The 25,478-nt window shown below is 47.8% G+C and overlaps 1 protein-coding gene across 1 annotated transcript in view; it reads left to right on the forward strand.

Annotated features, from left to right (window-relative positions):
* TG (thyroglobulin) overlaps positions 1-25,478 on the forward strand; it is a 239,796-nt gene that overhangs the window by 66,752 nt on the left and 147,566 nt on the right. Inside the window, exons 26-33 of the mRNA XM_021688468.1 lie at positions 974-1,165; positions 5,240-5,404; positions 13,849-13,914; positions 16,001-16,081; positions 20,754-20,891; positions 21,914-22,090; positions 23,408-23,519; positions 25,384-25,463. Of these exons, the coding sequence (XP_021544143.1) occupies positions 974-1,165; positions 5,240-5,404; positions 13,849-13,914; positions 16,001-16,081; positions 20,754-20,891; positions 21,914-22,090; positions 23,408-23,519; positions 25,384-25,463 (1,011 nt within the window). The remainder of the gene's footprint in view (positions 1-973; positions 1,166-5,239; positions 5,405-13,848; positions 13,915-16,000; positions 16,082-20,753; positions 20,892-21,913; positions 22,091-23,407; positions 23,520-25,383; positions 25,464-25,478) is intronic.

Below are 25,478 nucleotides of genomic sequence, written 5' to 3' on the forward strand. Positions count from 1 at the left end.
ATCTATCTATCTATCTATCTATCTATCTATCTATCTATCTATCTATCTATCTATCTATATATCTCCCTGGAAAAATCTCCTCTTTTGCAAAATGATGCTCTAAAAATAACAGGGCTTATGGGAAAACTAGAGTTAGGGACAGGCAAAACCCAAACCTCACCATTTTTAGCCAGAGGACTGACAACAGCGATCACAATCCTATTTAAGATGTTAGCAGAATTTTTAAAAAGGATATACTGAATCCATCACAAAGAAATGTTATAGTCACTTGTAAAAGAGTCACAGAGCTTGATGTAGGAGGGTGTTGGGAAGCGGGGAGTCAGCTGAGTTAGGCAGGGGAAAATTGCAGTTGTCTCTTTGAAGACAGGGAAGGTGGACAGCCTGGGGCCAGGGGAAGAACATGGGCCGATGAGTACTGTGTACCGTTGCGAGTTTCTTGCAGCTTGCCGCCCTCCGCTGTGTTTGTGTGCTGCATTCACCTGTTTGATGGCACAAGGCAGTGATGTGCTGGGAAAACCATACATCAACCGATGTGGCTTCAGTTTGAACCACAGAAATGCAGGCGGTAGCAGAGAGGGCTGAACCTAACTCACATGGCGGTGAAAACAAATTGAGGTCAAGTAGGCAAAGCACGTGTCACTGTGTCTGTGTATACAGTTAGAGCTCAATAAGTGTTTGCTGGCAATAATAAAAATAATAATAAATATCACCTCGCCACACACCCCCCTTTAGTCCATCAGAGGTGTGGTGGGCGTCTGTCCAGGTCTGCTGGTTTGGGGCCAGGACCCTCGGGAGCTCCATGCTCTCCATGCACGGGCGATCCAGAAGTTTCATGGTGTAGAGAGTATCTCATCTTGGACTTCACACTGCCCCTAGCCCAACCAGAGTGTCCACTGTCATATGACCAGTAAACTGTGGTCAACTCTGAAAGGTTTTCAGATCTTTAAAAAAATTTTTCTGCCTTTTCCCCCAGGCCAAGAGTTCACCACAACGAGTCAGAAGAGCTTCGAGCAAACGGGTTTCCAAAACACACTCTCCGGAATGTACAGGCCTGTTGTGTTCCCAGCCTCAGGAGCCGATCTGACGGGGGCTCATCTCTTCTGTCTTCGGGCATGTGACCGTGATTCGTGCTGTGACGGCTTCATCCTCGCCCAGGTCCAAGGAGGTAATTGATGTGACCGTGAGGACCAGGGCCCTCCAGTCCCAGGACCCGTGGTCCAACAAAGGAACCAGCAGGGTCGCCGAAGCCAGGATATGCAATGTGGGGACAGCGTGGGGAGGTGCAGGCGCGAGATAACCACTTAGCTCATGCAGCCCTGCAGGTGCTTTTTATTCTAAGAATAATTGGGAAGCTACTGAAAGTTTTAAGTGAAGGAATGACATGATCAGATTTGAATTTTGAAGCTTTGGCTTGAGGTTGCAGAAGGTAATGGGTGGGGAGTTGGAGCAGATGTGGGGTTCAGTTAAGAGCTACCTCTGCAGTCCTGGTGAGGGGGGCTGGCAGGGGCTGGGGTGATAGCGGTGGAGATGGAGAAAAAGGGTCAGATTCAAGGTATCCTTAGCAGGCAAAACCAGAGGACCGAAGAAGGGAAACGTGTCAAAGACCTTTCTTGATGATCCAGCTTGTTCACCTGGTTTGATAGCTTGTTTGTGTGGTGAATAATGGAAGATACCAGATGTCAGGTTTGCTGCTGGGAAAGGGGGATTTGGGAAGGTCATGAGCCCATTTACAGTGTGCCAAGTTTGCAATGCCTTTAAGACATTCACAAGATGAGGACTAAGCTTTTGGGTACAAAGATCCAAAGCTCAGAGTGGGAGTCCAGGTGGCAGATAGAGATGCATGGATTCCTAGCATTGAGGTGGTATCAGAGTTGAGGGTCTGGGTGGGATTTCCTAGGAAGAGGATACAGGGTAAAAAGGTGTGGGGGGGGGGTAATCCCTAGTGAACACCTACATAATGGGGAGGACCTTCAAAGATGGAGAATTAGAGTCCAGACATCCAGGAGGAGTCCCAGGAGGGTGTACATCGTGGAAACTGTGGTGGAGAGGGTGGGAAGATAGAGGAAGATTGTCCACAGATTTGAATGCTGCTGAGAGTTCAAACAAGGTGTTTACTGAAAATGCTGAGGTTAGCTCACATTTGTCTGTGGGGCTGGATGAGAGCCTGCTGTTGGAGGGGTAGGGCAGGAGCACGGACTGGACTGAGTTGAATTCTAAAATCCCTTTTAGGTTTAATGCTCTGTGATTATATGATGTGCATTTGTGTTAGTGTTTAGATAAGCAAAAGTATATATAGAGAGATAGATAGATATCATACACACACACACACACACACACACACACGCACATCCATATAAACACATGCATGTATGTGAAATATTGCAGATCAAATCCGCAATGTCTTCTGCCTTCTTCTCTGAGGACATGATGATTTCTCCAAATTCTCTCACCAAACCATATGGTTTTTCAAGTTGGAAGGTTGTTTTCCTTAGAATCATATATGGAAGAATTAGTTTGTTCCATGGAACAGTAAGCACACAAAATCCTTGTTTCCATGACATTTCTGGCTTGCAGCTCGCTTGCTTTTCCCTCCAAGTGGAACCTGTGATCCCTGAATTGTGTTGAGCTGAATGGCCCCCTCACCACACCACAAGTTAAGCTCTCTTGGAGACGCACATAAAACACCGGGCAGATGTGTTTCCCAGGCTTGTCTGATGGGCAGATCTGGAGCTTTGAATCAGAAAGCTTTGGCCAGATCTGCTGAATTGAACGGGGACAGACTCCCGCTCCGTCCTTTTATCCCGGTCTGGAAAGTCATTTAACTTTCTGGTAGATTCCCCTCCCTGCTTCTGCCTCCTCCAACCTCCACTTCCTAAGTGGCTTTGTTTCCACTGATTATTGAGGACAATTCACGAGGCTCCTGTACCTACATTTCAGTGGGGTTCCGAAGGACTCAGGCGACCCCGCGGTTCCCAGGAGTGTAATGGAAGCTGGCAGGACGGGATCCGCAAAGTGACTTCGAATCTCTAGCTGGCACCTGTCTCTCAGATACACAGAGTTCTCGTTGCCTCTTTAGCATGAAAGAACAAAGCTACATGGGTTTCTCTTCCAAGGCCTGAGAGCAGAAGGAAAAATACACCCGCCTCTTATTTAATTCCATGATGCTGTTTCCTGCCTTGGGAGAGGGCAGCCACGGGGCGCAGACTTCCTCTGGGCTCTCAGCGGGCTCTTATGCACCCTGCTACTCTGGTCCTGAGAGGCTCAGCCTCCGGGCCCCCCTGAGGCCCTCGCTGCCTGCTGGCCATTCCTCCGGTTTCAGCTGGGAAAACCTCTCTCCTTTTCTGTGCCTCTGCTCCCTCATCTATGAAATGAAGTGGTCTAGTCAGGTCAGGGATTCTAGAATCCAGCTGTGCACCAGAATCATCTGTGGTGCTGTTGACAAATGCCGATTCCCGAATGTCACCACCTCCCACCCCTACGACCTATCGAGTCAGAAACTCTGTGGTTCGTGCTGAGGAACGAGCATTTTCAAAGCTCTCCCTGTGTTGTTGATAGAATCAGTCCGAGGCCCTGGTTTGAGAACCAGCAGTCAGAGGAACTGTAAGGTGATTTTTTACACAGAGATGCTGCTGATGATTTCTTATCCCCTGCAGATTAAAAGTGGTCAGTGGGAGGGAGAAGGACAAGACATCAGATTCATAAGCCAGACATCTGAGTCATCTACTTTGGGGAAATTTTGGTGAGGGATGAGTTTGAAACTCTTATCTGGATTTGGGCATAAATTAGGATAAGGAAGGGAATGGGGTTATGGGGTGACAGATTTCCTATTTTTTTCAGGAGAATCTGAACAACCATACTACCTAATGGGATTACTTATTGAAATGACGTATAAATTATCTAATTTCTACATCTCAGTAAATTTGGGCAATTAACTTATATGAGACTCGGTTTCCTCACGAGTAAAACGGAAATAATAATGTCGGTAAGAATTAAGGGGATTAACATATTTAAAGCACTTACCACCATAGTGACTGGCACAGTACAGACATTTGAAGCATTTGAGTTGCCTACCTTACCTCACTAAAACCGCTGTCGTTCTGCATGGAGCCCTGGGTGTTATACGCAAACAATGGATCGTGGATCACTACATCAAAAACTAATGATGTACTGTATGGTGACTAACATCACATAATAATAAAAAAAAAAAACCCACTGTCAAACACACTTAGCTCGGGATAGGTCTTCCTGAACCTAAATAAAGTCATAACTTCATTGAAGCATTTTAAAAATTAGGACACATATTCAAAATTAAGATATATAGGGGCGCCTGGGTGGCTCAGTGGGTTAAGCCACCAACTCTTGGTTTTTGGCTCAGGTCATGATCTCAGGGTCCTGAGATCGAGTCCCACGACAGGCTCTGTGCTGAGCGGGAGTCTGCTGGAGATTCTATCCCTCCCCCTCTGCCCCCTCTTCCCTGAGCTCGCTTGCTCACTCTCTCTCAAATAAATAAATCTTTTTAAAAAATCAGGCTCTATAAAAAATTAGTCTAATAAAAAATTAGACAAAATAGTCTAGTGCCTCCCCTAGTTATAGATTTCTCTCTGCATATCCCAGACATGGGGGGCACACGGCCTATTCTTGAATGCATCCAGAGACAAGGAGTTCACTTCCTAATAGGCAAGTGCTATTGGTGCATGGTTTTTCCTAGTTCCTTACTTGGAATCTGAGTACTCCTTTCTGAGTCCCTTCAAAGTTGACATGTTCGTGCACGTGTGTGTGTGTGTGTGTGTGTGTGTGAGAGAGAGAGAGAGAGAGAGAGAGAAGAGAGACAGAAGCTTCTGTTTATTTGCTTGAAGCCTCAAAAAGATCACTCTGTGGAGTAGGGGGTAGAGAATGAGGACAGAGGACTCTGACACTAAGACCCCCAGTGGTATTGAAGACATCGTTGCTACTGACCCATGAAGAAGGGCTCTAATGGAGGAGGAAAGGTTCAGCAGGGCCGGCATGGGGGTGGCCCTCCCTTTGGGAATTTGCCACTATGACAAGTGCAGAACTATCAGGGAAGAGGAACACAACTGAAAACCAGGCTACTGAGTTCCAGTGTCCATCCCTGTGTGCTCCCAAGGCATCATTACCTGTCCCCATCCTCCAAGCCTCTCAGGGCACAGACGTGAGTCCCTAAAAGGGCCCTCCTCGTTCTTCATCACATCATCCTCTCCTCTCTCTCGTGACTCTGCAGGTCCCATCATCTGTGGGTTGCTGAGCTCCCCCAACGTCCTGCTTTGCAATGTCAAGGACTGGAGGGACCCCGCTAAAGCCCAGGCTAATGCCACATGTCCTGGTGTGACGTACGACTGGGGGAGCCGCCAGGTGACGTTGCGTCTGGGAGGCCAGGAGTTCCAGAGTAAGTCTCTGCCTTCTGCCTGACTTCTTTCAAAATGCATTTTCCTCACCAGCAAGGTCTGCCATTCCTCTCCTAGGAGCCCTCTCTGTACCCTAAGAGAGTTACAATTCTGAAAAGAAATGGTACCAAAGATGTACATAAAACCCAACCAGAGCATCTCAGCAGCTCTCCCAAGGCTGCCGGTTGGCTGGAGGGAGGCCGGCTCAGCTGCGCAGCATCGCTGTGGCAGGTGGTCCCAACTGCACAGCCCCTGCTGATTACAGGCGGTACAAGGGGCTCTGCGCCCCACCGCATGGGCTCCGTTGACAGAAAGAACCATTCAGCTTGCTCCATCCTCCTCTTTCAGAAGTTCTTCCACCATTTTCCACAAACTTATAAGCATTAAATCTAGAAGTTACTCTGAGATCATCTGCCCACCCCCTCATTTTACAGGGATGGGCATTAGCGTCTGAGACCCCATGGTGAGCAGTCAGATCTCCTCTCTGCCTACCCCCGCCCTGTCCCCTCAGCAGGTCTCCATCAGGGAAGACCTCTGAGCTGAGGACTGACCACACTGGCATGACTCCTTGTGGTCAGGACTGTCAGGCTCAGGATCCCCAGAAGCTCATTAGAAATACGGATTCTCGGGTCCCACCCCAGACCCGCAGGGTGGCCCCAGGAATCTGTTCGAACAAGCTGTCTGGAGAATGCTATGCCTGCTGAGTTTGAGAAGTTTGCGAAGCACTGACTAGGTGACCTGGCAGTTTCCTTCCAACCTGAACAGTCAGAGTTTATGGTGAGAACCGGACTCGGGATCACTCACTCCCGGTTCCTCCGTGAGGCTGGCCGAAGCCCGGCTTCATCCTGCCTCCTCTCTGTTTTTCTGCCAGCACGGAGTTCCACCCCACCCTCTGCGCTGGGAGGGCTGAAAGCAGTGCAGATGTCAGCCCAGACAGGGCAGGGCAGGGGACTAAGGGGGGAGAGGGTGTCAAAGAGCCCTTGGAGGCTTCCTGTCTTTAGGAGACGTTGGTCCTTCAAGAGTTGGCAGCCACTATCTCCTGCCTCTAGAAGTTTGCAAGACCTACTTCTCAGTGTAAGGCAGCTCTCGGCCACCAGAACCCTGGGGCTCACTCGCATACCCCCAACATAGTGCCTGGAGGGAGAGGAACTGCTTTCAATTCTCCCCATTTTACAGCTGAAGAAACCGAGGTACACTGAAAATGAAGTCTTGTTAAGGGCTCCGAGCTTCCAAGGAGAAGGACTGGGACCCGAAACCAGGCAATATGGCTCCAGAGCTGATATTCTTACCTGCTCCTCTCTACAGGCACTTACAGATAATACGTCTGTTTGAGAGGAACTCTGTAGGGGGCCTGACACATAGTATTAATGTTAGATAATATTATTATCATATTTTGACTTTGTCATAATCTTTTGTTTTTTTAAGAACTGGACCCCTGTCTTAATAATTTCTGGATTCACACCATCCAGCCTAAAACCTGGCATAGAGAATGTATATAATATCTGTGGAATGAATTTTTACCAAAGCCTGGACAAAAAATGTTGCCTAATTATGTGGAATTCCATGAGGCTTAGTGTTTTTTGGGGGTAAATAAAATCAAATCACTTATTTACATGATGGATAGTAAACATATGGTATCCATTATTCTGAGAGGTAGCCCTGGGTAAAAACAAGCATTTGCAGAAAGACGTATGATATATTCATGGGCAATAAATCCAGAGTGAATTGCTTCACATGGAGCATGTGCTTGGTATGTGCCCCAAAATAAAGAATGTGTCCTTGTCTGGCCTCCCTGAGAAGGAGTGATTACCAAGTGACTTTTGAAGTTTTGGGTTGTTTTTCTTCCAATACCCTTTGTATATGTGTATATTTTAGGGTATGGACAAAGCTTTAAGAAAGGTATCCCTTGATGGGGATTTCAGGCACTCCGAAGTATATCCGTGGTGTTCCAAATTGGGGGTTGCCTTATACACAGACTGACCAGGAGGCCCTTTCCAACTGGGAACAATAGGGCACAAATGTTCTCTGCCACAGTAATAGGTCATTCTTCAAGTACAATGAGTCCCTGGGAAAAGAAATTTGGTTTAAATTCTTACTAAAATGTGAACAGCCGATAGACTCCCTTTTCTAATAATAGATATTGATAGAGGGAAAGAGGAGTGAGGATCCCATGGATCTAGACAGCCGCAGGGAGGCCACAAAATGGACCGAAAGCACATGGGAAGGATCTAAGGACAATAATGATGAACTCTGTCTGTCACAGCCTCTGCCTTCCCATTTAGCCATTGTTTAGATGCTCATTAAAATACGGACTCTGGAATCAGACCCCAGAATTCAAATTCCAGTGTGAATGCTTACTCCTTGTATGAACTTTCTGGGCCTTGGCCTTCCCAGTTATAAAATGTAGATAATGATGACTTTGGATCCTTGGGAGGTTGGAAGGATTGAAGGAGGAATGTGTGGTGAAACATTGGGAGTGATGCTGGGAGCAAGGTGGGGACTCCGTAGATGCTAGAGATTATGGAGCAGTGGCCTGCATTGAAAATCCTGGAGATGATTTCTTCTTTTCTCCTCCAGCTCTGTGGCCTTGCTCAAAGCACTTCACCTCTTTGAGCCTCAGGGTCTCCATCTGTAAAATGGGGGCACACTTTTTTACATATTAGAGAATGAAGTGCTAACATGCTCTATGGGCTGTAGTTTAAGGCATGGTTTCTGAACCTCAAGTCCCTGATCCCCTGACAGCACATCCCACAGAGGCACCCTGTAGGACTTCTAGTCTGGACATCCCCTTACATTGGTCAGCTCACCGGCACTCTGAGAGTCTGGTCCAACAGGTGGCCTGGCTAATGGAGAATTAGCATTTATGTACAAAGTGTAAGTGAATTGATTCCCATTTGCAAGTAATTGCAACTCAACAGAATACACTAAATTCAAACAGGAAACACATCAGTATCCATTTTGCATTTTACAAAACACTTTCACCCCCTTGGGCTCACCAATCCTTTTGATACTTAAGTGAGGCAGCTGGTTACATCACAGTTTTACCCAGGAGAGCGCAGTTCCAAGCTGTGATGTGTCATACTTAAAGAAACTGTCTTTGCATGAAGTGCAATAGCTGGGACCTAAACCTTAGGCTTTGGAGACCAGGACTGTCAACTGAAGCTCTCCCCCACCCCACCCCGTGGTGCCACTTGCTTGTATAACTTGTGTTGTCCCAGCAAATTAAGGAGTCCAGTAATGGACATCCCTCTGGGCTCACTTTGCTCCAGACATTGGGTCATTAATGTCAGCGACTTACACGTTCTACTTCAAGGATTTTCAAGGGCTCTGGGGAGAAGGGGACAAAAGGCCCTGGGAAAGCGGGAAGGTCAGGGGTGAGTTGCGGAGGTGGTCTGGGTGGGCATGAACAGCCTTAGAGGAGGGAGTTGTTGGGCTCACTTGTCCGTCACTTGTCCTGAGAGCTTGCTGAGTGTGGGCGCCAGGCCAAGAACTGAGGTACAGATAGGGAGGAGTGGTCTCTGTGTTGGAAGGAGCTCAAAGTTTAGCTGGGGTGACAGGAAGATTATTGATGTACAGTGGGCCCTGTTTGCCATCTTAGTGGACTGACGAAGGTTCATAGAACTCAGAATTCTCTTTTTGTGCATTTTTCCTTGTTTGTTAAGCCAACCAAATATCAGTTCAGAACAAAAAAATACACCCACAAACAAACAACGCTACAAATCCCCCGGGGGCCATTTTATCCCATACAAAGACCCAGGGCTTTTCTTGGTTGGGGTTTCTCTTTCCCATCATCAGATTTCTGTTTAAATATTACTCTCAAGAGAGGAATCCACCCAGAGTCTGCGTCTCCCAAATTGCCAATGGGCATCTCTGGATGTTTCAACTATTTGGTGCTGGCTGGATCCATCTTTCCATTTCTAAGGGAAAAGGCTTAGAAAACTCTGGAACTGCTTATGTCTTCTTTCTCACAATGTCTTGAAGTGCAAATGAATGAAAAATAGGCAGATTAAATGTCCCTTACTGCCCATAGGGCCTTAACATTTGACAGGAAAAACAGGCCTTGGTGGAACACTCCTGGGTTTATTCTGAATCCCAAAGGCTTCATGCTTCGGGCAATGGTGAGGCTCAGGCTGCTGGCTGGCGTCCTTTCATAGGAGTCTGTTTTGTATCAATGCTTGCCATCGTCTTGGGGTGCTGGGAGCTAGGTGGAGAAACTTACAATGCCTCTGGGATGCTCACTGTCTCCAAATGCATTTGGAGTAGATGTCTGATGGGCAGCTACAAATAGGATGACCCTATTATAGTTATTTATAATAGCTGTCATGTGCTCTGCACTAAGCAGAGCCTGAGACAAGGATTCAGGAATGCAGTTTATTAGGAAGGCAAGGAAGAGAAGGTGGACTCTGAAACCCGGGCTTTCTAGTTTGGGATGCTGCCCACTCCCAGGCTGTAGATTCAAACTAACCATCCTAGACACAGCGCATGACCTCTGCAGAAGTGTCCTGAAGTAAGTTAAGACCACGCGACACCCACCAACCTTCAGGAATCAGGCTCCGTGCCAAACCCCAAAACTTCTAAATGTGTATGTATTCCTGCTGCCTTGATTATGGAGAGAGAGGTAGTGAGTCAGAGCGTGGAGGCCTGTTTGGGTCACAGGGATGTTCTAACTCAGCTGTCATGGAAGGAATGGCACAAATGTCTGGATAGTCAAAACGTTTTACCTTAAAATATTGCTCAGCAGGGAAGAGGCGGAATCACGTTTGCTTCTGTTCTATGCGCCTCCTTACAATCGACAATGTTGAGCTGGGGAAGTTTTGGGGAACGGAGGGACGCTTTGGGGGTCTACATTAGGAAAGCTGATGTGGTGGCCAGCCTTCCTGTGCTTGGGAAGGTAATGCTCTGTGTTTGCTTGGCGGGCCCTGAGTATCGTTGATTACTCTGTTTTCCCCATTCATTCCTCCTTGCACTCATTAATGTGCTGAACACCAGTTCTGCAGCAAGGATTATGTCAGCTGTTGGTGATATAAAGAGGAATAAGTCCCCATTCCTGAAGTCCGAAAGCCCTAGTACATTCAATGGACAGTTACAGTCAAGTATGAGATTAAAGACAGAGGTGCTTGTTGAGTGCGTTGTGCAAATCTAGAGGAAGGGCATAGAACCCAGACAGAGGGTTCATGGGGGCCTTTTAGAAGGAGGTGGCGCCAGTGCTGATTCTTAAAGAATGAATAGAGAGGTTAACCAAGTGAAAGGGGATGAGAGTTCTCGAGTGCAGTGATGCAGAAGGCTGGAAGCATGCATTAGGTGGAAGTGGAAAGATGGGCCCCTTGGAGACAGCACGTAGCTGTTCACACTGCCAAGAACCAGATCCCAGGGAAGTGAATTCCGAAATGTGCAGTAACTATTGCAGGACTGGAGGGAGGATCGCCTTTGGGAAGGATACCCTGGTGCTGTGTGGCTGGGGAGGTGGGAGGGAGTCAAGGGAACCAGGGAAAGTCTGTGATGAGGCCTGAGCCAAGATGGAGGGTCCCGCGGCGGGGCCGGATTTGAGACCAGTTTGGGGGAACAGCCTGGTTGGATGTAGAGGTTGATGCAGGGGAGGAGGATGGCTCTGAGAGAGTGACCAGGAAGGAAAGGGTGCCCTTGACTGACTTGGAAAGTAGGAGGAGGTGAGTGTGGATGTAGAAATGGGGTGAGGGGTGGGAAAGACAAGAGAGAGGGCGATGCCATGCCCTTCACTCCCGTGGCCTCTGTGCACACCTATGGAGACCTGGCAATTGGATCAGTAGTTAAAACCCCCAGGGCATTATCACTTTGTCTGTGGTGATTTACAAGCATCTACATGTCAGTCTGTAGATCTTGGTCAGGTGGCTTTCTGGATTTACCAAGTGCTGAACTTTTTGTGTGCTGAATTTAACTGAATTCCACTGGATTGAATGGTGTTGAAATGGGCCAAAACCAAGGATGAGGTTAAGACTAACCATATTTTCCAGGCCAGAAGCCACAGGGCTCTATTGTCTCAAGATGACAAAAAGTGAGTAAGAAGATCCCATTCTCACCACAGTTTAGTGCATTCTGGCCCCAAAATAGAGCGTGAGACCTGTGTGCACCTATGTGGAGTACCTGTTCTTCTCTGGGTGATGGAGGGCACCTATAATTGTCCTTGCCACTCAGTGAAAAGGACACATCTACCATACCACATCAAGATGTTCTGGACAACATGAGAGGCTCACCCAAGTCAGAAATAGGAACTGCTGAGTGATGAAGAAATCCTTGAGGGATTATTGCTCTTGAGAAGGGGCAGCGATGGAGATGTGGACTAATACTTATTGAGGGTCCATGATCTAAATGCTCAGTAGTATCCCATGGTAAACTACTTTGTAAAGTGGTTTCAGTCTTAGATTTGAGAGCAATAAAGCGCCCTAGAATTAAGATGTTGTTTCTCCTACTTCTTACAGGATAAAAAAAGAATCCTAATGCATAGCCTAAACTATTTGGAAAATTTTACTTTATTTATTTATTGTATTTACATCTATGTTACCAAAAGGATATCTATATATATCTATCTACATCTATCTATCTATCTATCTATCTATCTATCTATCTATCTATCTATCCCTCCATCCTTTTGAAGAGTCAGTATACCAATTAGATTTGGGTGTAAAAATATTTAAGAAACAAATTCTCTAATTTCCCTTGGGGCAAGGTCCAAAGTCCCCTCGCCTGCCCTTCATCATAAGCAAATGTGATAAAGAAAGATGACAGAAGCAGAGCAGATTAAGCAGATGGCCCCCTGCTCTGTGTTGGTGTCGGAAAGTATATGGTGGGCTCCTCTGTAGGGTGTACAATGAGTTTCAAATTTTCAGAGATCCAACTCTAGATCTCCCAGATATCATAGGTTTCAATTTCCCCAAATTTTTACAAGTGGCATCCACCCTCTGAGGAGGGCAAGAAGAGAATAATGAGTAGGTTTTTTAAGGAAACGTGTAATCCCAACATTGGGCAGTGTGAGACATTCTAGAATTGTTGTTTATTCCCATTTTAGAAGTAAAACCAAATGGAAGTGCAACTCAATATTTTTGGCTCACCCCCTGTCATAGAGCATGGTCATTCTGGTAAGCGGGGGGGGTTCATGACTTTAACAGCTGCGTTTTCCAAATCTTTCACTGTTTAATTAAACCTTTTTAAACCTCCTTAAACACCTCTCTAAATGCAAGAAGCTTTACAGATGTTTGTCATTTTGGATGGACAGAATTCTAAAATATGTTATCCTCTCTTTAGCGTGGTGATTAAGAGCATGGGATATAGAGCGAAGCAAGTGGGATTTGAATTCTGGCATTAGCCTCTCTGGATTTTGATCTGCACCTGGAAATTAGGGACAAAAACACCGACCTATGAGGTTTAAATGAAGCAATATCTGGAAGGTGTTCATCATAGTGTTGGGCCAATGGCAATGACTTAATAATAAATGACTATAATAATACATGGTTCTTGGGGCGCCTGGGTGGCTCAGTTGGTTAAGTGTTTGCCTTCGGCCCAGGTCCTGATCCCAAGGTCCTGGGATCGAGCCCTGCATCGGGCTCCCTGCTCGGCGGGAAGCCTGCTTCTCTCTCTCCCACCCCTCCTGCTTGTGTTCCCTCTTTCGATATGTCTCTCTCTGTCAAATAAATAAATAAAATCTTAAAAAATAATAATACATGGTTCTTAATGATAATTAACACAATGTGGTTACTTCTTGAGTTCTCAGGTTGTGAACCATGTATTTCCTGCCATGTGTGGGGTCATTTGCCTCCAGAATCTGTGCTTTCTGAGCTCTTTTCCCAGCCTTTCATAGCGCAGGGGGATTGGCAGAATCTTAGGGCTGCGCAGAGGCAAGAGAGCAAACACAACCATCAAGGCAAAGCTAATCTCATCTGGATGATTCCGGAGAAGTGTAGTATGGCAGAAAGGAAAACTGAATAATATTAGTAATGAATCTAATAATGGCAGCTACCCATCATAGGGTGCTTATCAAATGTTGAGGGCTACAGAAGATGGTTTACCCCATTTCCACCCTCACAATTACCGTCCCCATTTGCCCACAAAGCAAGAGTCTCAGAGGGCTTACTTGGACAATTAACACAGCACCCGAGTCTCTACGGGCTTGGTTCTCTTTCGGCCAATCCCCAGTTCCTTCAGTGACTCTCTCACGGTTTCCGGGCCCCTCCCCATGATAATCTCTTGGGTGCCCCACGTGAGACACCCAGGGCCTGACCAGCTCTGGTTTTGTACCAGGGAACTGGAAGACAGCTCCATGATGCTCTCTTTTTGGGGCATGCACCTTGATAGGAAACAGAGTTCTCAGGTCGGGAGGGGGCCCGTGTGGGAGAGGTGGGTCAGTGTGGCCGTGGTGGGTCCCCGTGCGAATAAGCACACTCAAGCTCATGAAAATAAACATCTGTCTTTGCAGTTCCAGCAGCCGTGGAAGGAACTCCGGACACCGTTACCAGCTTCCAGCAGGTTTATCTCTGGAAAGGTGAGCTGTGGGGCGGAGGGGGTGAGCGGGACACGGATTACACCAAACTTTCTGGCCCCACCTCTCGTTCATGGGGGCACCCTGCTCCGCGGAGAGAAAACAGTAGAGATTTGCTTTCCAAATGAGTGCTCTGTGTGGCATAGAAGGGCCTGATTCTCATCAGATAAGATGCCAAACCCTAGAAGAAACATGAAAAGTGTAGAAGCCCCGGGGCGCCTGGGTGACTCAGTTGGTTAAGCGACTGCCTTTGGCTCAGGTCATGATCCTGGAGTCCCGGGATTGAGTCCCGCATCGGGCTCCCTGCTCAGCAGGGAGTCTGCTTCTCCCTCTGACCCTCCCCCCTCTCATGCTCTCTCTATCTCATTGTCTCTCTCAAATAAATAAATAAAATCTTAAAAAAAAAAAAAAAAGAAAAGTGTAGAAGCCCCAGAAAGGAAGGGGGAAGGAAGCATGGCTTCCTGTGAGATCAGGTTTGCTGACCCTGAGCTGTCCTTGTTATGGGGAGGGAGCTCTGAGGCCGCTGCTGGCCAGGGAGACATTTCTCCAGGAGACTCGGCCACAGGGCTCGCTCCCCCTGAGGTCAGGGTGAGGGGACGTGTTCCCCCATGGTGGTGACATGTCCCCTGCTTAGAGGTAGTGCCCCTGCGTGTGCGTGGGGCAGGCTGGGGCTCCAGATAAAACCCACATTCAGCGTCTCCTTTCTGCTTTGTTTGTCCTCCTCTGAATTTGCTGAGCATTGACCAAGTGCCTACTCAGAGCGGGGACCGTGCAAGGCATTTGGGATGAGTCTGAATAGGATGGGATGAGAGAGATGGGCGAGGCACAGCCTTCACCTGTAGGGAGTTCCAGCCTCAGGAGGCAGCAGGTGCAGCGGACCCATACAAGCCCTGGCCATGGGGCTAGTGGGAGGATGGGGACAGATCCCGCCCCACATCACTTCCCTCCTCTTCCCGGGATCCCTCCTCACCCTTGTTGGGTGCCCATAGAGACAGGACTGGTGACCTGTTTCTGTGCCTGTGAAGGGAGATAGTGGGAAGGAGCACAGAGTGTGGAGTGGAGTCACTGGGTGTGATTTCTGGTTGCATTACTCACCGCCTTGCGGCCTCGTGCACATCAGCTATACCCTCCCAGCCCTGTCTCCTCACAGGCAGCATGACAATAAGAGCGCTTGCCCGCACACAGCTGCGTGAGCTCGGGCAAGGGGGTGCAGTGCCTAGTGCATCCTGGCTGCTAACTCATGCTGGTGGAGGCGAGGATGGATGGAGGGCATGAGGAAGAAGGAAGAAGAAAAGGAGGGACAGGAGAAAAAGAAAAGGAGGGTGCCCACCATATTCTCATTTTAAAGTGATTTAATGAGATTATACACTTCTTTTCTCATTTGGCCTCCTTATAAGATAGCTATACAAGGGGAATGCATTTTATTCATTTTGCAGACAAGAACAACCAGGCATGGAGAGGTTCGGTGAAATGCCCCCTGGGTTCCTGGGGTGGGACCCAGACTCTGGCTCCAAGTTCATTGCTTCCTAGTTATCAAACATTTCTGACAAATAAGCTGCTAGCTGGTGAAGAATTAGGATATTTGCCACCCTGAGCAGAAGCACCAAAAGCTTGTCTGATGCCCTGTTCTCCCCATAGGCTCACTCTGTTTTCACGAAAGACAAGTTTCCAACTTGGAGATTTTATTTAATTTTTTCAAATTTTAATTCATCGACTTTCCACCTGTATATTCTGGGATAAGTTACTTCATCTTTACACATCTCTGTTTTCTCAAGAGTAAATGACAATCTCACTCCTTACCTTCACAGAGCGTTGTAAAGACCAATATTTATGAACACATTTTGTTAGTTTTGCGATGAGTCATTTCAATACCGAGGACAATAATGATTCTGTTAATGAGAGGTTGACTGATGTTTCATCAAAGGCCAAAGGTCTCTCCTACTGGATTTGTTCCAGATCCTGTCTTGGGCACCTGGATATGGACTGTGAGGATTTCCCACATTGCCATTTTGTTGACAAGAGGAGTACCTCCCTTTTCCCACCCCAACAGAACAACAACAATCTTTTTTTTTTTTTTTTTCCTTCCTAGATTCTGACATGGGGTCCCGGTCTGAGTCTCTGGGATGTAGAAGAGACATGGAACCCAGGCCAGACTCTCCAACGGAAACAGGTACCAACCCCAAACCTTTTTCTATACTTGAGTGCCTGGCTGTGGAGATAAGAGGGTGATGCCAAGCGTCTGATCCGAGCAGGGCCCCATTAGCATCCCTGCATGCTGCAGCCAGGGCCTTCCCTCTCAGCTCTTAACCCAGTTATTCACTTCACAAACGCGGACAGCTCCTCAGAGGGGAGACTGGCACAGAAAGTAAAGTGAAATCATGGCAGAATCATCATTGCTCCTGGAAAAGAAAACGACCATAACAACAAAACCCAGCAAGAACTATTCAAGAGCAAGCTTCCGCTGACTGTGGTCGGGGAGTGTAAACGAAATGTACAGATTCTGGAATTGTTTCATGAATGAGATTTCTAGAGAGTCTTTTGAGAAAGGGTCATTTTACTCCGTGGAGTAATCCATACATTATGGATATATGTAATCCATACATTAATAGGGACAGAATGTATGTGCTGAGACACTCTATTCCTAGCATCTGCAATTGTGATTTCTTAGGTGGGGCTACACCTCAGGGTGGGAGCAGGGAGGAGCGGGGAGAGGGAGAGGAAGGAGGAGGAGGAGGAGCAGGGGAGGGGAGGGTTGGGTACGGTGGAGTAGACAGGCGAAGGGAGAGGGGAGCACAGGGGAGACAGCGTGGCACCATGGGAGGAACACCACATTGCAAAGCAGATAGATTAGGGCTTGAGCCACCTTTTTTTGCTACTTACACTAACTGCACAGCTGTGGGTACTTTGCTCATCTTCTAAGAGCCTTGATTCATCATGTGTAGAATGTACCTCGCTTTCCACTAATGCAATTATAGTACATGCTGGGTAAGACACCTGGCACATTGCCTGGTACTTAACAGATGCCACCCAAATCGTAGCTTCTCATTCCCAGGGCTTCTGTCCAGCTCGAATGACCTAAGGCACAAAACCCACCCCAAATGGGGCTCATCCCATAGTAGTTTGGCTGGCTGAGTTCATTCTGCATTCGTAGAGTTGCAGGACCCGAGGGCTGTGCCCTGGTTTAGAGTACAGATTCTCAGGCCAGGAGAACAGGCTCTAAACCCCAGCTCTGACCCCGTCTGCCTGTGCAACCCTGAGTCACCTTCCCTGAGCCTCAGTTTCTCCCTCAGTAAAGGAGAGAGAGAGAAAGAGCAGTCCCCATGAGCCGGGGCAATTGTGGGGATTAGAGTAGGGAATGCTGAAAATTACAGTGGCACCGAGCAGGTGCTCAGAAATGGGTGGCTGTTATTCTGTGGTGGCCGTGGTATTGGTGGTGATGATCCTAACACTGAGCCTGGCTCATGGCAAGCCTTCTGTAAAGTTCTGTCCCCAGTCCTCTCTCCCCTCGCATTGCGTGTCAGTCAGCAGGTCCCTGTTTGGCATGGAAACTAGGGTCAGAGTACATACTCCTGTCCAGTGCTCTTCGCGGTGGTGTCTTCTGCACCTTCGGACGTCTTCCGGTGGAAGTGTTAATTTTGCCAGCAGGGTGGTGGGAGTGGGTGGGTGGGCGCCTGAGCAGGAGGCTGCCCCTCCTTGCTCTCATAAGCAAGCGCGTGGCTGGGTTCCTTCTGCACAATGACCTGGATGGACCCTTACCTTTCTGATCTTTGCCCAAGCAAATTGGCAGCTTTGTTTTGCCTTGGGAGCCTCCTGAACACATGGCTGGCGTTCAAGTTAATCTGCTGCCAGCCTTCATTTTTCTGCTGAAGCAAGGGTGAGTTCAACACTCACCTGGGAGGGGAGCAGAAGAGAGCAAGCCCCTTTCTTGAGCCTCCGGGTGGCAGGGCCTCCATCTGGTGCTTCATATGCATCATCTTGCAAAGGTTAGGGCAACTCTGCTGACTACTGTCATTGTTCCCACTTTATCAGTGAGACGCACGAGGCCTCTAGTGCTTCAGCATCACCTGGTTAAGCGAGTCCAGCACTGACTGAGCAGCGCCAGGACTCAAGCTGTGGTCAGCTGCCTCCGAAGCCTGGGTTCTTCTAGAACGCCAGCCGTTCCCTGGCACAGTGTGGGCTCCAGAGCTGAGTCCTAGTGGCCCTGGCTGACGGAGCAGACGGGTTTTGTTTGATTTGCGGAGCAGACTTCTTCTTCTTCTTCTTTTTTTTTTTTTTAACTGAGCCAATATTTTTTAACTTGGGAGATTTTATATAAAAATTGAGATTTCAAGCTTCTCTAGAGAAAAACAGGGGAAAAGCTTTGGCAAAACTGGCTTCAAATTTCTGCCTGGCGACCGTCCTCTGAGCTGAGTTGTGCTGCCCTTGCCATCAGGGACCAGCTCGCCCATTGGCCCCAGTCCCTGCCTAGCACCAGGCACCCCTGCCGGCCTGCCTCCCCTGGGGCACTTGTGTTTGGGGCTCCCCCACCTTAGCAGGGCCGCGGGGCAGGGGGAGCAGACAGCTCATGGCAAGGTACAGGTGAATGACTTCTGTACAATCCATCATTATACCCTGCGTCGGTCCACATCTACGGAACCATCACACGACTCTCACAGGAAGGACCCCCCCCCCCCCCTCCCCCCCGAAGGGGGGCCGGGCCCCCCCCCCCGCCCAAGACCTAGGAGGGAATCAGGGTGAATGGACCCAGCTCTGCTCGGTTTTCCCTTTCTCGGCTGATTACATTCCTGGGCTGAGGAAGATAACACCCCTGCAGGAGAGACCCCTTTGATCCACTCCTGTAAGGCTGGCTGGGCCCAGGCCCACTTCCCTGCCTTGTTTACCTGGCCTGTGCTCTTCGGTGTCCCCCAGAATGGCCTGCCCGGTTCAGAGTACAGTGAGGATTGTCCCCTTTCTGCTCCAGGTCACTTCAATTAGCCTGAGTGTTTGAGACACACACACGGAAGCCCGCAAGAACAGCCTCCTATCTGGCAAGGCCGGTGTCAGCCTCCTTGCGTTCAGGGGGAGGGCAAAGTTTGGAGAGAACAAGAGGAAGATGAAGTCTTCCTAATATGGCACGTAAACCAAACAAACTGAGTGGCTACGTGTTCGTTCTCTCATCCATCAGACAGACCGTTTTTGAGCACAAACGCTGTGCCCTTGGACATTGGCAGACTAGAGAGAATTCCCAGATGCCGGCCGCTGCGTGATAACACGGCGATGGCTCTAAGGGGCAGGTGTCAGGTGCGGTGAGGATGCAGGGCCGGAGGATGCTGGGTGCCCCAAAGGAGGCAGAAAGGCTTCACAGAGGAGCCTGGAAGGATCTGCAGCCATTTCCAGGGAACACGAGGGAGGTGTTCCAGGCAAGAGGAATGGCATGTGCAAAGTCTCCAAGGACAGAGTGGGATTGAAGGAACTTCAAGTTTGCCTTTAGGTCTCTTGTGTCCTTCCCTTCCCTTTCCTTCCCTTCCCTTCCCTTCCCTTCCCTTCCCTTCCCTTCCCTTCCCTTCCCTTCCCTTCCCTTCCTTTTCTTTCTTTCTTTCTTTCTTTTTCTTCCTTTCCTTTCCTTTCCTTTCTTTTCCTTTTTTTTTCTTTCTTACTCTGCTGTCTTAACAGGTGATCTGTGCTTTCCTACCTTGTGCCAGGCATCATGAAGCACAGAGACAGGCATGCAAACTGTCCACTGGACAATCGTGTGAAGTGCAAGAACCCAAGGGGCTGGGGTGGTCCAGAGGAGGGGCAGCAACACGGTCTCTGGGGTCTCACCCAGGGCTATCTGGCCTTGCAGATGTTAGTAAAGCTTTTATCTCCTTTGGCGGTTTCTGTTGGTGAAAAAGTTCAGTCTTCAGGTGCCTGCTCTCCAGAGCATGGAAAGTGGGCTCCTGGGAAGATGCTCAAGCCCAAGGCAGGTCCATGTGGCATGTAATGCTCTAGTCCCTCAGCACTGGTGAGCCTCTTTATAGAGCTACAGAACATCAGAGCCAGAGGGAACAGCATTGGCCCTGAAGTATAGGAGGACTAGGTAGGTGAGGAAGGGGGTGAGCATGGACAACAGTCCTGGGGCAGCAAGCAGTGTGGCAAGGCTTCGGGAGTGTAAGTTGAGGCAACTGGAAATAAAGCTTAAAATTCAGGTAGAGCTTGGACCAAGAAGAAAGCTTGGACTTCTGTCCTGTGGGCAGCAGGGCACCCAGAAAGAGCCTTCAGCCAGCGATCATGGCACATGAAGATACAAGGAGAGACTAAGGGATAGTCAAGTTGGAGCTTTCAGGTGGGGCAGAGCAGAGTTGAAAGTTGTCACACAGATGAAGTCTGCCATTTGGGAGAGAGATAGGACTTCTGGTGGCTTCAAAAGATAGGAGCAGCAGTGGTTCAAAGTGATGGATTTGACCTCACAACTTCCTAATGGTGGAGTGGGGTGCTGTGGTCAGCCCAGACACGTCACTTAGGGCTCTGGGGGCATTGGCCAGATATCCTGTGGGAGAAAGTCCTGCCTTGGGTGAAAAGTTGAACCAAATGGCTCCCAAGGTTTCTTCCAAACTAAGATTCTAAGATTTTGCAACTCTATAATTTTTAGGACCTTTTGAAACCTTCTGAACCCTTCCTGCCTGGCTAGACTCCCGGCCCTATGGCCTCCAGACCTGCCCTGACTTCACACAGCCTAAAAACAAGTGTGTGCGTGTGTGTCTGTGTGTGTGTGTGTGAGAGAGAGAGACACACACACACAGTTGGGGGTAAGAGGTGGGGGACAGAGAGAGACTCATCGTAGAGATAAAGCACAGGAAGTTGACTCTCTCCTTCTTCTTTAGATTTGACGACAGAACTTTTCTCCCCTGTGGACCTTAACCAGGTCATTGTCAATGGAAACCGATCCCTGCCCATCCAGCAGCAATGGCTTTTCAAACACTTGTTTTCACCTCAGCAGGCAAACCTGTGGTGCCTGTCTCGTAAGTATCCTCAGACCTCATCCTTCCTCTTCTAGATCCTCTGGTCAGGCAACACAGACCCAGTTTAACAATTCTTGATAAATAGATATGGTGAAACTCAATAGTATAACTCAGGGATCACTTCAGTATTATACCATCAATAATACAGGAGAAAGGTAAGACATAACCTATATCTTCAAGAAGCTTATAGTATAGATCATCTCTACTCTATTCCCAGAACCTATCATCCACTCATCCATCCATCCATCCATCCATCCATCCATCCATCCATCCATCTATTGATCTATCCATACATTCATCCATCATCCATCCTTCCATCCATCCATTCATCCATCCATCCATCCATCATCCATCCATCCGTCCATCCATCCATTCATCCATTCATCCACCCACCCATCCATTCATTTATCCATCATCCATCCATCCATCCATCCATCCATCCATCCATCTATCCATCCATCCTTTACCCAATAGGCATGTGCTATGTTTAGCACATGCTATGTTCTAAACTTTGTGTTTGACCTTGGGGATGAGAAAACAAAAGAAGATGAATTAACTATGACCTCTCCCTGTGAGGAAGCTACCATATACCAGTGGAAAAGTCTGACATGGGAGTGGGAGCAGGGGAGATCATTCACAGAGTTCACAAAGTTTTTACAGTCCTGTGGCCTCTGGCCTGAAGATCCCAACTGCCCCTGAGATGGTCCTGGGTAGATCCAATGGAATTTTGCCTTGTCTCCTCCTGTATTTCTGTGTGTGCAGCTCACTCTTCACCTTCTTAGACTTTGCCTTTATTCAGAGCCACATGGACTTGCTGTTTGATGCACAATCCTCTCCCCAGCTAGCAGAATCCCAGTATTTTTTTGGGGGGCGGTGCTTCCAGACTTGGTATTCTCAACTGTCCTGGGCCTCTGTCCTCCAAGGAGGAATCCCTACCAGGCATTTCTTCCCGGTAGGTCCTATGAAGTTTCCTTTCCTGCAGGCCTCCCAAGGACTAAAACCCATTGCTCTCTTGCCTGCAGGCTGTATCCAAGAGCCCTCTTTCTGTCAGCTGGTGGAGATAAAAGACAGTGCACCCTTGTATTTCACCTGCACTCTCTACCCAGAGGCCCAGGTGTGTGACGATGTCATGGAGTCCAATCCCAAGGGCTGCAGACTGATCCTACCCCACAGGCCAAAGACCCTGTTCCGGAAGAAAGGTGAGTGCTTGGTGGGATCTGCACAAACTGCATTTCCAGTGGGCTCCTGGTTCTGTGGTTTTAGAAATATCCAGATTAGCTTATTCTTCTTTTTAAAATTAAAGTTACTCATGATCCTTGTAGCAATGTGAAACCATTTAGAAACACATGAAGCTGACGATAGAGAATAATCCTGTTCTGCACTCCCACTCCTTAATAAAAGCCACTGTTAATGCACTTATCAGTTAAAATTCCATTTGGCTCTATATTACAGAAAATACCAACAGTGGCTTTAACAAGATTGCAGTTGATTTGTTTCCTCAGAGGACATTAATGACACTGTTTTTTTTTGGGGGGGGGGAGTGTCTTTTTCCCCTTGTGCAGCCTCCATTTCTTTCAAGATGTTATCATTCTTCATTTACTGTTTTATCTGTGCTGGATATTCTCAGATATCTGGTGACCCTTGATTTTACACTCAAATATAAGAAAAGTGTCCAGAAGCTGATTGGGAGACTTGGAGTATGTGGTGAGAGCTTGCTGACTTGATGTTTCCCTGTAGGATAATCTAGTTCAGTCACCCTTTGCGGAGTCCCTTAGGTCATTATTTTTAGGTCCTTCCTGTGCAGGAATCTTATAATATCTGGCCTGGTGTCATGAACCTGGCTGTAATTGGTTTGGATGCCAAATAAGATTGGAAGATGAAAGTCTCAACCTTCATCATGTGGATGAACTCGAAAGAATCCCCTAGTTTCAGTGTATGACTCCCACCATCAACTCCACTTGGTGCACCCAAGAGATCCTCTCTTTTTTGTCCTCTCCAGAGAATAAACCTTCCACCTTCTTCTATGGTGGGGAGAGGGCACTCATCCACTATGCAAAAAAGAAGAAGCCATCTGGAGACCCCATTGCTTCTTAAAGAGATGTCCAGCCTATCCTGGTTTAGTCCACCTTCATCCCAATGATGCCAATACTTAAACTTTTGGGGATTCCAGAAGGTGGATAGGGTTGTTTCTTCTTCTTCCCACAGAAAAGTTGAGAATTCAGCTTTCTTAGTTCTACAAAGTCAAATTCTTACTCCTCTGTGTGCTTTCTAGATTCCAGAACTTCATTGCTCCATACCTTCTTCTATTTTCTTTATCCTTGTGGGTGTGAGCCTTTACAAGATTCCCCTTACTGTTATTTTAGTGAGATTTGGGAGGAGAGCAGAAGTGTGTGAGTTTAATATGCCATCTTTAATTGGAAGCTCTCAATCTGATGCGTACACCCTTATCCTCATATTTTCATGGATACAATAAATTTCTCCCTAAATAATATAATTTCTTTCTTCCCCCTGTGTAGTTTTACTGAGAGATAAAGTGAAGAACTTCTACACTCGCTTGCCATTCCAAACACTGACGGGGATTTCCATTAGAAACAAAGTGCCCATGTCTGAAAAATCCATTTCCAATGGGTAAGCTTTATCCGTCCCTTCAAGTATTTATTATTAAGATTTTTCTACGTCCATAAAGACAGTGACTTAATCTAAGTTAAAGGCACACACCTAAAAAACTGCAAACCCAAAGCAAAGAGTGAAAAGGTCATGAGGAGGTGACCATACCTAAAAACCGTGGCTAAGTTACTGATACGAAACACAAAATTTAGCCCTGAATGTCAAGCTGACACATAAGGGAAACACTGACCCATGTCTTATTAGTTAGTAACAATTATCAAGCACTGTAATTAACTGGATCAGCCAAGACTTACTGTGCTGTATGCAGAATCTGGAGAACCGGTTGAACTTTTAACAGGATCACAAACTTATAAGGACTTTTAATTTGACTTATTATTTTTAAAAATATGTTATATTTAGCTAGTTACCTGTGATTTAGATGTTTTAATTGAAAGTGACATTTCTGTCAGCCCAGTCTATGGATCTCACCCATCAGAATCACCAAGAGGACTTTTTACAAACCACATTCCTGGTTCCTTCCCTGGACTTACTGAATCAGCATTTCCTGGGATGGGACTCAAGAATCTGAATTTTCAGTAAGACTCTCCTCCTGGTGATTCTTTTCTACTTTAGAATTCGAGAGTCATTGGTCTATAATCTATTGGTCTATGAAGTGTTGTTGATTTATGAAACCGTGTCATGTTGCTAGTGTTGAAGATCTACTTCTGAAAATGAACTTAAAAAGATGCTACAGGATAGACTGTCTTGAGATTTGGCGGGGCACCACCTGTGATGATGGGACAGGGTTAGAGAAGGAGGGGTGGAACCGGGGATCGGCCTGATCCTGGTGCTGGGGACTCAGAGAAAGGTGGTTCCATGGGAAAGCACCTCATCCAGGCTGGAGTTTAGCATTGGGCTTCCAAGGAAGGAGACCAAAGTGATGGGTGGGCCGGTGGGCGGATGGGCAGGACTCTGGGAGAGGGAACCATGGGGCAAGTGGTCCACAGGCATCAGGGCAGAGATGCAGTCAGCACTGGAAAAAACTGCCCAGGACATGGAGGCTTTATCCACTGGGATGTGACTTGGGTTCAGGGCCTCCTAAGACAGGGCAGGAGAATGGCAAGAACGAGGCAGGGTCCCCACCCCGAAAAGGAGCTGAGGGGTTGAGTGAGCTCTCAGGAGTCAGGAATGGGTGATATGATCAGAACTGGGACATTCGATCAGGGTGAGAGAAGTTAGAACTGAGTCCAGGAGCACTGGCTTGGAGCCACTACGTTTCTCCAAGACTGGTCCTAGAAGCTGAGGTTGGGGTCTAGCAGCCACACCGAGTTATTAAGGAAAGTAGGTCCTGGGACGGGACCTGGATGTGCTGACCCAGCAAACACACTCTTGGAGTGTGATTAGCCGACATTGCAGAACGGACATGGAAGGAGGCTGGGTCAGGGGACAAGTGCAGGTATTTGCCAACAGACACCTGGCTGGATCACTCCAGCCATATGCCCATGGAATCCCCCATTTCTGAATACGCCTTCCCTACCACCTCTTCCCTTTCCCAGAGCCCAAAGCTGGACTTTCTCCCAATCTGAAAGGATTGTAGGGGCATATTCAGGATGCTAGGTGAGCTTGGCTTAGAGACTGGCACATAACAGGCAGAGAATAAATGCTTGATGGATGAATGAACCAAGAAATGAAGGAGGAAAGAATCGAATTCTGTTTTCAGAAGGAACTTCAAAGCTAGGAATCCACTCATGCGTACTGGCCAAAGCACTCCCACTTTCGGTAATCATGAAGAAAGGAGCCGCTAGAAGTAAGAATGACCGTAACTCAGTAGGCCATGGGCCACCCGCACATATCCTCTTGCCCTCTCTTTCTGTTCTCACGCCAGCTTCTTCGAATGTGAACAGCTGTGTGATGCCGACCCGTGCTGCACCAGCTTTGGCTTTCTCAATGTTTCCCAGTTAAAAGGTAATAGTGATGGGG

The sequence above is a fragment of the Neomonachus schauinslandi genome, chromosome 4 (genome assembly GCF_002201575.2).
Source record: "Neomonachus schauinslandi chromosome 4, ASM220157v2, whole genome shotgun sequence".
NCBI classification, from domain to species: Eukaryota; Metazoa; Chordata; class Mammalia; order Carnivora; family Phocidae; genus Neomonachus; species Neomonachus schauinslandi.